The 13,040-nt window shown below is 37.3% G+C and overlaps 1 protein-coding gene across 20 annotated transcripts in view; it reads right to left on the bottom strand.

Moving 5' to 3' along the window:
• DLG2 (discs large MAGUK scaffold protein 2) overlaps positions 1 to 13,040 on the bottom strand; it is a 2,166,350-nt gene that overhangs the window by 603,201 nt on the left and 1,550,109 nt on the right. For all 20 annotated transcript variants that reach the window (XM_031653896.1, XM_017949244.3, XM_017949248.3 and 17 more), the window contains one exon: positions 73 to 242. In XM_031653896.1, coding sequence (XP_031509756.1) covers positions 73 to 242 — 170 coding nt within the window. The remainder of the gene's footprint in view (positions 1 to 72; positions 243 to 13,040) is intronic.

Below are 13,040 nucleotides of genomic sequence, written 5' to 3'. Positions count from 1 at the left end.
CAAGTATGGTGGCATAAACTTTAGCCAGATGGTTTACCACTAGTATCTGTGAGTCATTTATATTTGTATTACCTTTAGGGCCTTTGAACAGTTTGATTTCCACAACGGTCTCCAAAATAGGTCGTCTTCTACGCACATACAGCCGAACGATAGACCCCGCTTCCTTGAGGGCTTCCACCGCTTTACTGTGGGAAACCTCTGACACATCAACCTCATTCACCCGCAAGATACAATCATTGACCCTGCAAGGAAGGAAAAGAGTCAAGATTCAGAAGTGGCTAGCAGGATTTCTTAAATAATATTATTATGTTTATCTGACCTTAAGAAGTGGGAAAGTAAAGAATCTAAGAAATGTTAAAATATTTACATTTGGAAGGATGCTTCAAATGAAGGAAATCTAAAAAATGTTAAACTCCTCAAGCCTCTTAGCCTTCTTCCCAGCCACTTTTTATTATACTACTGGTCAGGTCCCATCCTAAACTCCAGTCCACTTTGACTGGGACTGCTTCACATACGGCATAGTTAGAAGGGCATGTATTTTAAGACCTCTGTAAGTTATCATTATTTTAATTGGTTTGACTGAAAGTCACAATTTGAGTGGTTCTCAGAACTTATTACTATGACCTATATAGATATAACAAATATAACTATATAGACATAACAAATATAACTACAGACTAATTTTCTCAAATTTTTAATTTACTCGTTATAAAAGTAATAAATAATCATTTTCAAACACCTCACAAATATAAAAATGTAGAGAGAAGAAAAAATATACTTGACTCAATCATCTAAAATAAACCTATTAGGTCGGGTGCGGTGGCTCACGCCTGTAATCCCAGCACTTTGGGAGGCCAAGGTGGTTGGATCACCTGAGGTCAGGGGTTCAAGACCAGCCCAGTCTGACCAATATGGTGAAAACCCATCTCTACTAAAAATACAAAAATTAGCTGGACATGGTGGCGTGTGCCTGTAGTTACAGCTACTTGGGAGGCTGAGAAAGGAGAATTGCTTGAATCCCGGGGGTGCAGCTTGCAGTGAGCCAAGATCACGCCATTATACTCCAGCCTGGGAGACAAAGCGAGACTCCATCTCAAAAAAAGAAAATAATAATAATAATAATAATAATAAATTAAATTAAATTAAATAAACCTGTTAGCTTTCTGGCAAATTATCTTCCAGTGTTTCCTCACCCTCCTCTCCACCTCAATTCATCTTATAATGTTATAAATACTGAAGTTCAGATTTACAAAGTTCAAGGAGAACCTCAGACAATCCTATTCCTAGGTGCTTACTTTGAAAACTAAGAACCGCAACAAATTCTACATCAAACTTCCCTCTTTTTTTTTTTCATTTTCACATGGAAAGGAATAATTTGACATTTCCATAAACCATTCCAGGTAATTTAAAGTTATGTGGCCATCGACTCTAGATATATTTTATTTTCATGATAATAATTAGTGATAACATTAATAATGGTTAAGAGCACAGGGCTTGAGACTACAAAAATTTCTTTGCTTCACTCTGCATATCCATTCTAGTGTCCCCAATCTCAGATCACCACGTTGCTCAGAGTCAAAAATGAGAGGCCTCCCTTGCTTGATGCTTCTTTTCCCCCACCACCACAAAGTCAGTTCTACCTGCAAGTATAGCCTCAGTCCATCCAGTTTCTTCATCTTCATTGCTACCACCCTGGTTGAAGTCAACATCATCTCTCACATGAATCACCTACACAAACGCCTGTCTAGCCTTCTTGGATTCTCTCTTGTTATCTTTCCATCCATTCACTACACAGTGGCCAGAGTACAGTGAACATGGCTGGTTTGCTTACTCAACTGTCATTCCCCACTTCCTCCTTCCAACCGTGTTCAGTTTTGTTCAGGGGATCTTTCCTTAGCAAATATTTGTTTAACAAGTGAAAGAATAAGACTAAGTTCAATGATTGGGTCCTCCATTTTTTAAGTTTGTAACCATAGTTGATTTCCTTAGCCTCTCTAAGCCTTATCATATTCTCATCTGTAAATTGGATGTAATAGTAATATCTATCAGGAAGGCTTTTGGGGAAGATTAAATGAGATAAGGCACATATAAGCACTTAGTACATACCCTGTTATGTAATGAACACCTAATAAATGTTTGTTATTGATAGCAGTGCAATATTTGTTGATTTATAATATTCTCAACTATTGGATCCTTCCTATAACTTTGTGGAATAAAACTTATTATCTACATTATAGAAATGAGAAGACTTCCAAGTGATTAAGTCCTCTGTTTAAAGCTGTCAGCAATTTGAGCAGAGACTGGATTTAATTTCAGGTCTTCCTATTTCAAAATTTGAGCTTTTTCCTCTTAGGACCATATACATCTAATGTGATGAATAGTTTCGTGTATGTCGTGTATATCAATGCAAAATGATGACTACCATGGTAATATTAGATGAAAAGTATGGGAAGAATTTTGTATCTGTTTTTGTCCATAACTTTTCTGTACCTATTTAGTTATGGGAACCCTTGCCTCAGTAAGAACACAGAGCAGTCTCAAAATCTTGAGATGGAATACTTCACTTCCTAAGATTCGGCAATGTCATTTCATCATAACAGATGCTATGGCTTTAACAGATTTACACATACATTTCCTCTCTGATTGACAAAAAAGAAAAAAAAAAAGAAAAAAAAAGGGAAACTACCAATTAAAATAGTTTTGAGAATGTAGGCATCCTGGGTGCCAGCTGCCCTGCAGCAGCTGGTCCTTTGAGAGTGGGTAATTTTGCCATCTCATGATAATGCAAAACATAATGTTTACCATCACCCTATGCTCAGAATACTAATTATATCTTAAAACACTGCTTTTCATAGAAGGGAGTGGCTGACATTAAAAAAAATTCTGGAGTCTATATCTATTCAAGCTCTATTTTTTTTCCTTTTGTATACAGTGGGATCCTTAATTGTCAATTGCTGGTGTGAGAAAATCATAGCCTAAATCAGATGTTCATTCCTGAATATGTGGATCAAGTAGGCAGCTTTAGGACTAGCAGTCAGGTGGCCTGGATTTGAGTCCCAGTTCTTTATCATCTGTGGGACCATGGTGAGGCCACTTTATCTTTTTGGACTTCAGTATCCCATAAAAAGAGAGAGAGCATGTCCAGAGTCAGTGAGAACAGTAACTGTACTGTATAGTACTATGCAGGAGAGTACCCATAGCTGATGTGTGGAGATGTATACATTGTAACATATCATAGATCTGAAAGTTCTTGCTATTTAGTAGATCAAAGATATGCTCAAGTAACTGTTTCAATGTCAACAGAATGGAAATTCAAACTTTTAAAGGAAATACTATGTGCAATATCAGCCAGTCATTTCACTTATTTGTTCTTACTCAAACACTTAATAAAGTATGGATCCCCATTTTATAGACAGTGGAATTTTACTGACAAGGTCAAAGTGTTGGTGAAAACAGGGACATAATTTCAACCTGTTTTTACTTTTTCTAGAGCTTCTACTGATACAAAGATACTCAGATACTCAGAGTTGATTGTTTATTTTTTTTTTTAATAGTGGTGTTTGTAGGGGAGGTGGGGTAGTTTACATTCAAATTCTCAAAATAGAGAGGAAAGTATGTCAGACCAAACTAGGGCACTCAACTTCCCTTCCTCCCAGAAACTTGAAATAGATTTTGGCTAGAGGGTCATAGCTATTTAAAATTAATTTGCTCTCTTTACCAGTTTATTTACTTTGTGAGTAAAGCCTCCACCTGTATTCATTTTGAAGCATATAAGTACATAATTAGCTTCAAAGTCAAGGAATACTTTGTCACAGTAACAAATGCAGGGTTTATCATACTTCTGAGGGACATTGGTTTACGAAGCCATGAGTTCAAGACCAGCCTGGGCAACAAAAGTGATACCCCATCTCTAAAAATCAAAATGTTGTTTACATATACAGACTTACTCCCCAATCTCACTCTACCAATCAAATTAAGTTGACAGTTTCACTCTTAGTACTTGATGTTACACACATAAGTCTACAGTATTCATCTGCAGCAATTTCACCTTGTAAACTAGAATTGTCTGCAATATCAACAGATTAATTTTAATATTCTTTCTAGAATTTCCTTTAGAAATTTTGGTGCATTCCTTGCCAAAAATATTTTAGAAACAAAAAAGATAGTCTATCATTAGCCCGTATTCACAGAGTCACATCTACATTTTGCACTGAATCAAGTATTTTCTAACATGGTACAGCATCACTGAAAAGTAAAATAATACTTACTGAATTATTTGTTCCACTTTGACAATATAATTTAAAGTAACAAGCAAAATCTACTCTGTCAAGGTACTAAAATATTTTCTGCCATTGAAATAAGATTTGTGATTTTACACATTTTTAAGTATGTTAACTCATTTAAAATGATCACCAAGTCACAGATAGTGTTAAAACTTAAAAAAATTCCCATATATGATGCATAAAACACACTGGAAGGAAAGATAGAGAAGTTTTAATTTGGGTCCTTTGTGGGTATGGAGATTATGAGTGCTTTAAAAAGCACATTTCTACTTTCATGTTTTTTTCAATTAGACATATATCACAGCAGAGAACCTAACAACATGGGCTTTAGCGGCTTGGTCACAGCCAGATAGATCTGGGATCTCACCACAACTCTGAAACTTGGGAGTTCTGTGACTACAGACAAGTCACTTGATATCTCAAAGCCTCAGTTTTTTCATCTGAAAATAGGGATAATGAGATTGTTATTGATTGATTGTTATTGTTATTGAGAGAATGCATGTGAAATACATAGCATAGTGCCTGAAAAACAGTAAGCATCAAAAATGTTAGCTATCATTATGAAAAAGAGACAAGAAACATTTGCTTAAGAGAATATATAAAGAGACTATAGTGAAGAAAAAATATTAAAGGGGGAGAAAGAAAGAGCTATGGTCAAGATGCTGAAAGTGTTTTTAAAATTTTGTATAAGAAAGGGAGGAAGAGAAGAGATGAATGGGATTTTCAGGAAGAAAAATATAAAAATAGAGCTTTTACAGCAAGGTACTGGTACAAAAACAGACACATAGACCACTGGAACAGAATAGGGAGCCTAGAAACAATGCTGCACACCTACAGCCACCTGATTTTCAACAACATTGACAAGAACAAGCAATGGCAAAAGGACTCTTTATTCAATAAATGGTGCTGAAATAACTGGATAGTCATATGCAGAAGATTGCAATTGGACCCCTTCCTTAAACCATCTATAAAAATAATCTCAAGATGGATTAAAGACTTAAACATAAAACCTAAAAATATAAAAACCCTGGAAGATAACCAAGGAAATATTATTTTGGACAGAGGACCTGGCAAATATTTCATGGTGAAGATGCCAAAAGCAATTACAACAAAACCAAAAATTGACAAATGGGACCTAATTAAAGTAAAGAGCTTCTGCACAGCTAAAGAAACCATCAACAGAGTAAACAGACTACCTACTGAATGGGAGAAAATATTTGCAAGCTATTCATTCAACAAAGGTCTCATATCCAGAATCCATAAAGAATTAAATTTACAAGCAAAAAACAAACACCACCATTAAAAAGCGCATAAAGAACATGAACAGACACAAAAGAAGAAGCAGACATGGCCGGCAAGCATAAGAAAAAATGCTCAACGTTACTAATCATTAGAGAAATGCAAATCAAAACCACAATGGGGTAACATCTCACACCAACCTGAATGACTATTATTAAAAAGGCAAAAAAATAACAGATGCTGGCAACGTTGTGAAGAAAAGGGAATGCTTATACAGTGCTGGTGGGAATGTAAATTAGTTCAGCCATTGTGGAAAGGAGTTTGGGGATTTCTCAAGAACTTAAAACAAAATTACCATTCAACCTAGCAATCCCACTATTGGGTATTATATCCAAAGGAATATAAATTATTCTACCATTAAGATATGTGCACACATGTGTTCAACACAGCACTATTCATGATAGCAAAGAGATAGACTCAATCTAAATGTCCATCAACAGCAGACTGGATTTTTAAAAATGTGGTACATATACACAATGGAATACTATACAGCCATAAAAATAATGAGATCATGTCCTTTACGGCAACACAGATGGATTTGCAGGCCATTATCGTAAGCAAACTAACACAAGAACAGAAAGCCAAATACTTCACGTTCTCACTTATATAAGTGGGAGCTAATCTTGGAGTACATGTGGACACAAAGAGGGGAGCAACAGATACTGGATCCTACTTGAGAGTGGAAGTTGGGATGAAGGTGAGCGTTGAAAACCTAACTATCAGGTGTTATGCTTATTACAGGTTTCAGAATAAGCTATATACCAAACCCCTATGACATGCAATTCACCTATATAACAACCACGCACATGTATCCCTGAAACTAAAATAAAAGTTTAAAAAAAGAAAAAAATAATAAATGCATATTCACCTAAACATTAGGGCTTTAAATAAGTCTTGTTTGATGAAGTACAATGTAATTTCCTTTTCATATTTCCCTTCCCTTGCCCACAGTAAAACTTATAGTTGTTTTGATATACAAACTTAGCTTTTATGGAAGCCTTGGTTAAAGATTCTGATCAGCACACTTAATTCAACTCAACCACAACTAACTGCATTCAGACCTCCTTAAGTTTTTATTCAAAAGTAGGTGTTTGGGGCCGGGCGCCGTGGCTTACTCCTATAATCCCAGCACTTTGGGAGACTGAGGCAGGTGGATCACCTGAGGTCAGGAGTTTGCGGCCAGCCTGGCCAACATAACGAAATCCTGTTTCTGCTAAAAATACAAAAAATTAGCCAGGTATGGTGGCAGGCGCCTGTAATCCCAGCTACTAAGGAGGCTGAGGCAGGAGAATCACTTGAACCTGGGCGGCAGAGGTTGCAGTGAGCTGAGATTGCGCCACCGTACTCCAGCCTGGGCAAAAAGAGCAAAACTCCACGTCAAAAAAAAAAAAAAAAAAAAAAAAAAAAGTAAAAAAAGGTAGATGTTAGGTCACAGGGTCTGAAACAACTTTGCAGTAGCTATTAGTTATTGAAGAATGTCCCCTAATTACCTTGCACTTTACTGTTTCTATCAGTAGTATTCTTTCTTCAAGTAAATGAATTAATTCCAGACCAAAGGGCCACATCATGAAGAAACCTGATCAATGTTTAATGTGTTGCATGAAGTGTAAAAACGCATGATCAGATTTTTAAAAACCACTGGCTAGGGAATTAGACTGCATGCACTTAAAGATAACAATCAATCACTTAAAAAATTTTCACCCCCTGTAATCCCAGGGCTCTGGGAGGCCAAGGAGGGAGTATCACGAGGTCAGGTTTTCGAGACCAACCAGGCCAACAATGGTGAAACCCCATCTCCACTAAAAATACAAAAAATTAGCCAGGCATGGTGGCAGGCACCTGTAATCCCAGCTACTAGGGAGACTGAGGCAGGAAATTGCTTGAACATGGGAGGTGGAGGTTGCTGTGAGCCAAGACCACGCCACCGCACAGCACTCCATCCTGGGCAACAGAGCGAGACACCAACTCCACACAAAACAAAACAAAACAAAACAAAAATCTCAGAATCTATTTAGAAGGAGTAACTCCACACATTTTATGTCAATTATAATGAGAACAGAAGTAATGAAAAGGGTCTTGTTTTTCTTCTATTCCTGAAGTCATTAAAAGTAGGTTATGAACAAATAAATAGAAGCCAAAACCTTATTAAGAAAAGACAAGTAGTTTATGCTCACAGAGAGAAGGAGAAAATAATACACCCCCCACCACACTCACACACATACACAGACTGACTCAAATGACTTCAAATCATGATGGCCTGCCATAATATATATACTTAATTATGCCTGCCTGTTACCTTACTCTTCCTTTTATGAATCATACGGAAGTGTTACTGGGGATCTTTAAAGTCCATCACCAGTTAAGTTTCTTCCTTGTTGAAACTTCTCACCCTAATGATCTATATATTTCATTGACCTCATTAGGTGCTATTAGTTTATTAAAACTAAAAAGCAAAAGAACAAAAATCAGCATAATTTAGCATTTTTCCAAGAAAGGAAGAGGAATGTTTTAGAGGCATCTGATATGTGCCAATGTAGTAATATCTACTAGACTTTTTTTCCAACAAACATTCACATGGTTGTAGGAGGAGTGACAAGCATTTACAGCTTAACCTGGTTCACTTGTCAAGTCTGGCCAGTCCCTGCTTTTGGGAATGTGGAAATGAAACCATGAGATTCAGAGATTCTATGTGAACAGAATAAATAGAAACTTGAGAGTTTAATATTAAAGGCCATTTTCTTCCATGTTGACTGTAAAATTTCAAAAGACTATCTGCAAAAAGATGGGGAATAAAGTAGATCTACAGGAAGAAGTAAGGGCTTTGGACAGAAGGTGGAATTCCTCTAATGCCTGAGAGTGTGTCAGTCCATGGCTATTCTTCCCAGTGCTTAATTGTCCAGCTTGAAAAGATACTTCAAATGTTCTTCTAATTAATTCTCTCTTTTGATTATGTAAGCTGGTGGGTCTTTTACTTGCCAACCAATATTTCTGATTAATATAGGCAGACTTTGTGGCCAGCACTTTACATGTGTTGCCTCCCTTAGCTCATTCCTATTTCCCTTTTATAACTTAATTCAAGCTTATCTCATCTTCTAGGATGCCATCTTTGGCCCAGTTAGTTGCTCCAGTGTTCCTCTACTAGGTAGTTAGTAAAAAATAGTAATAGAGTTGCCAGACTTAGCAAATAAAAATACAAGACAATCAGTTGAATTTCAATTTCAGATAAACATTAGTAATTATTATTTAGATAAACAAATACATTTTAGTATAACTATGTTCCATTGAAATTCAAAGTTAACTAGGAATTCAAATTTATAAAAATACAGTATTTATAAAAGCACTCATTATACTGAGTTTATTTGTTTTATTCGAATAGCGTAATGCCTAGCACATAGTGGGAAAAGTATGTATTATATACTATGTTATATAGTCTTTAATGTAAATAGAAACACTGAAAAGTAGATATTGTTGCCTTCATTTCACAGTAGAAACTAAAGCTGAAAGAGGTTTGTAATGACAGGGAAATGATGTCTAGGAAATCTCAAAGTTCATGCCCTATACCATCTACACCCCTCTGGTTTGTTAAAATTATTTTGTGACTTATTTAAGGATTGATCCCAGTTGCCCACCGTCAGTTGGGTACAGGACCATCCTGTAAACCAGTAGAGCAAAGCCAAGTAACAAAATCTAGATCAATATTTCTCAGACTTTGGGCAGGGCTTGTTAAACCATAGATTACCACTGAGCTTCCCCCTCAGAGGTGCTGATTTGGTAGGTCTAGAGCAGGAGAGAAGATTCACATTTCTGACACGTTCCTAGGTGATCCTGGTAATACTGGACTGAGACCATACTCCAAAAACCACTGCTCTAGGTTTTGAAGGGTCATTCTACTTGGCTCATGTATGATTTATTCCAAAATAAACAGAAATACTCAATCTTTTGTAGATCCAACTGAGTATGTGATAAAAGTTCTGAGCTCTGACTCCAAACCCAACCCCACAATTTGCAGCTTTTCCTTATATGGAACAAAGTCTCTAAGGGAACTTGGACCAGGAGACCACAGCTGCCATAATGTGTAAGGCTGTGGACATGCAAACCATTTTCCAGCACTCATTTTCTATCTGAAACTCTTTTACTGACTCCCTTCCTTCAGCTAAGACCAACTGATAGCCACTTCATTCCACATTTTAAAAATAGGGCTTCTGCTCTCATCTCTAATTCTGAATGAGAGTAACTCGGGTTTATGATCCATAGAAGCCATCTCCTACAGTGAATGTACTGTTTTTCCTCTCTCTATTTGCCACTTCATTTCCCTTATATAAAATGCTTGCAGGATTCTCTGCAGCTGTCATCTGGGAAGCATCACAGCTTTCCACAATGGGGACAGAAATTGCTATTTCAGCATCAGTGATTGGTCTTTTGGCACTTTCCTGGAAAAGCATAGAGGCCAGTGAACAAATTTCAAGCTAGGCTACTTAATGCGTACAACATGGAAAAGAGACATTGAATAGAAATTCCAAAGTGAGAGGGTCATGGGACTGCTCAGTTCAATATTGTGTCCACTGACAGGACTGCTTGTCAACTTTCAAGAGACCAGGTGCTGGTATCTACCACCTGGATTACTGCAGTAGCTTCCTAGCTAGTTTTCCTGATGCCAGGCTAATTGGCCCCTCTACATTTCATTCAAACACACAAAACGAGGTTCAACTTCCTAAAGCAACCCTTTTATCATTTCATTTCCCCTCTAAATTCATCGAGAGATTTGTAACATGTATAAAATTAAAACTGTGTTTAGTCTTTGTATTACCAATGTCTGGTACACAGTTGTCATATAACAAAAAATTAGCTTCATTGTATGACTTCTAAACCAACCCCCTTTTTATACCTCTCACTGCCTGCTCCAGTCAGGCCACTATATTTTATTTTATGTTGCTTTCTGTCTCTCAAATGTTCAACCAAAGCTAGCCTCATTCAAAGGCAAGTTCACACTCCACAGCCTCATGAAATGTTTCCAAATCGCTCAAGGCTTTATTGTCCATAATGTCCTAATTGCAAATACATGGCAGATTCTTATCAAAAAACTGTAGATTTATTTGTTACCCCCATAGAACCTAAAATAGTGAGTACTACACATTAAGAAATACATTTAACAATGCTGGATTTGATTTCCGATTTTCCTCTACTCAAATCTGCTCCAATCCCAGAAATACATGTAGATCAACATAAGTGGAATTCATAATTGTACATTTTCTCATTCAAATTCAATTTGGCATTATATTGATGAACATTTCAGTGAAAAGTTGAGAACAACAAGGAGGATGGCATGGTGGGAAGAACACTGGGTTATAAGCTAGATATGATCCTAATCCTGGGTTTCTGCCACTTTCCAGTTCAAGTCAATACATATTTTTTTTCTCTGTGTGTTTGAGTACAGTGATCTTAAAATTCTCTTCTAGCTCTGGTGTTCTGTAAACCTAAATTCAAGGTCAACCCAGCCTGGCACCTATCTTTACTTGGAAGTTGATAGTATATCTCAAATGGAGCAGAGTCTGAAATTAATCTTATCTCTTCCCCACAGACAACCCTTTACTTCACTTTTAATTCTCTATCAAGACAAATAATTCCATCACCAGAAAGGGAGGACTTTTCCTTCTCTTTTAGTCACACATCCAATCTATCACATTTTTAACATATTTTTCTTTAAAACTTTTTCGTTTTTACTTAGTTACTTTGTGTTTGTTTATTTGTTTATTTATTTATTTATTTTGAGAAGGGTCTCGTTCTGTCGCCCTGGCTGTAGTGCAGTGGCACGATCACAACTCACTGAAACCTTTGCCTTCCAGGCTCAAGCTGCCTCCTACCTCAGCCTCCCAAGTGGTTGGAACTACAGGCATACACCATCACACTGGCTTTTTTTTTTTTTTTTTTTTGTATTTTTTGTAGAGACGGGGTTTTGCCATCTTGCCCAGGCTGGTCACAAACTCCTGAGCTCAAGTGATCCACCCGCCTCAGCCTCCCAAAGTGCTGGGATTACAGGTGCAAGCTACTGCACCTGGCCTAAACCTTTTTATTTTTAAAGATGGGGGTCTTGCTCTGTAGCCCAGGTTGAAGTTCAGTGGCAGGATCATAGCTCAGTTCAGCCTTGAACTCCTGGGCTCAAGTATACTCCTGTCTCAGCCTCCTGAGTACATCCTTTTCTTTTACTCTCATTTATTCTACCTAATTCTAGCCCTTATTGTCAATCACCTAGATTCTGGGGAAAAAAGTTGTAACTAGTCTTCTTGCCTCCAGTTTTTTCCCCTCTATTCCATCTTCCAACTTATTGCCACAATGGTGTTATTGAAATATAAGCCTGAATGTTTTATCTCATATTTAATGGTCCTCAATTGCTCTCCATTGTCTACATTTAAAAAATCCAAGCAAAGAAGCCCTTTATTGAAATGAAATCTTACTTAGAAGTCACACAATGTATAATTATTTATATATAACAAATAGAGGCAGAATTTTTGTGATTTCTGCAGCAGAGAGGAAAAGAGAATCAGAGCCCAGCCTGCTGCCTCATTCATGACCCTTCAGAGGACTCTGAGGACTCCAGTCAGGGTGCTATATATGACTGAACAGAGGCTAGTGAGTGCAGAAAGAAATCCAGGCAAAACCCTTTCTCTAAGCCAAGTGCCTTGGCACTGAGCTGTCTCTGCTGAAGGGAGTATCTAACGCACATAGAGGCTTCTTATGAGTTTTCCAATTCACATACAGGCTTCTTATGTGCTATTGGTAGCACTGATCACAGGGTTCTGTGGAACATAAATCGAATCCACCTGCCTTTTTGGATAAAGCCCAAGTACCTTCACATAACACCCAAGTCTTTCAACAATCTGATTGCTATTCACTTCCCCAGCCCTGTCTCTTGCTATATCAATAGTTTCTTCAAACATTATGCAAGTTCATTGTTCAGGCCTCTTTCTCTGCCTGAATTAGCCACCTCCAGACCTTGGTTGTCTGTTAAGTACCTTTAAAGACAAATGCACATCCTGAAGTAGCTTTACAGTTCAGCAAAAGAGATAGGAAAAATGCTATTAAATTTCAATATAAGTGCTATGGCAAGAGAAACATAGGGTAATGCAGGAGTACATAACAAGAGAACCTTATTTGGTTTTGGGGGGTGAAGGAAAACTTGGAGCAACTGAGGCAGCTGAGACTTGAAGGCCAAATAGAAGTTAGCCAGGTGAATAGAGGAAGAAGTGTTTCAGGCACAGTTTAGCACCTGATGAGGTAAGGAGCACAGATCAAGTCTTGAAGGTCTTGGTACTTCATGTTAAATAATTTGAACTTGAACTTAAAAGCACTGGTAAGCCATTGTACTGCTTATAGCTAGAATAATGTTTTAGAATAATTCTCCAGGTACAATGTGGAGATGTGGACTTGATTAGATTTGGTAGGTTGGAGTTAGGGTAGAAG

Source organism: Papio anubis, chromosome 12, assembly GCF_008728515.1.
Source record: "Papio anubis isolate 15944 chromosome 12, Panubis1.0, whole genome shotgun sequence".
NCBI classification, from domain to species: Eukaryota; Metazoa; Chordata; class Mammalia; order Primates; family Cercopithecidae; genus Papio; species Papio anubis.
The sequence above is the reverse complement of the archived record's forward strand: the minus strand, read 5'-3'. Positions and strand labels throughout refer to the sequence as shown.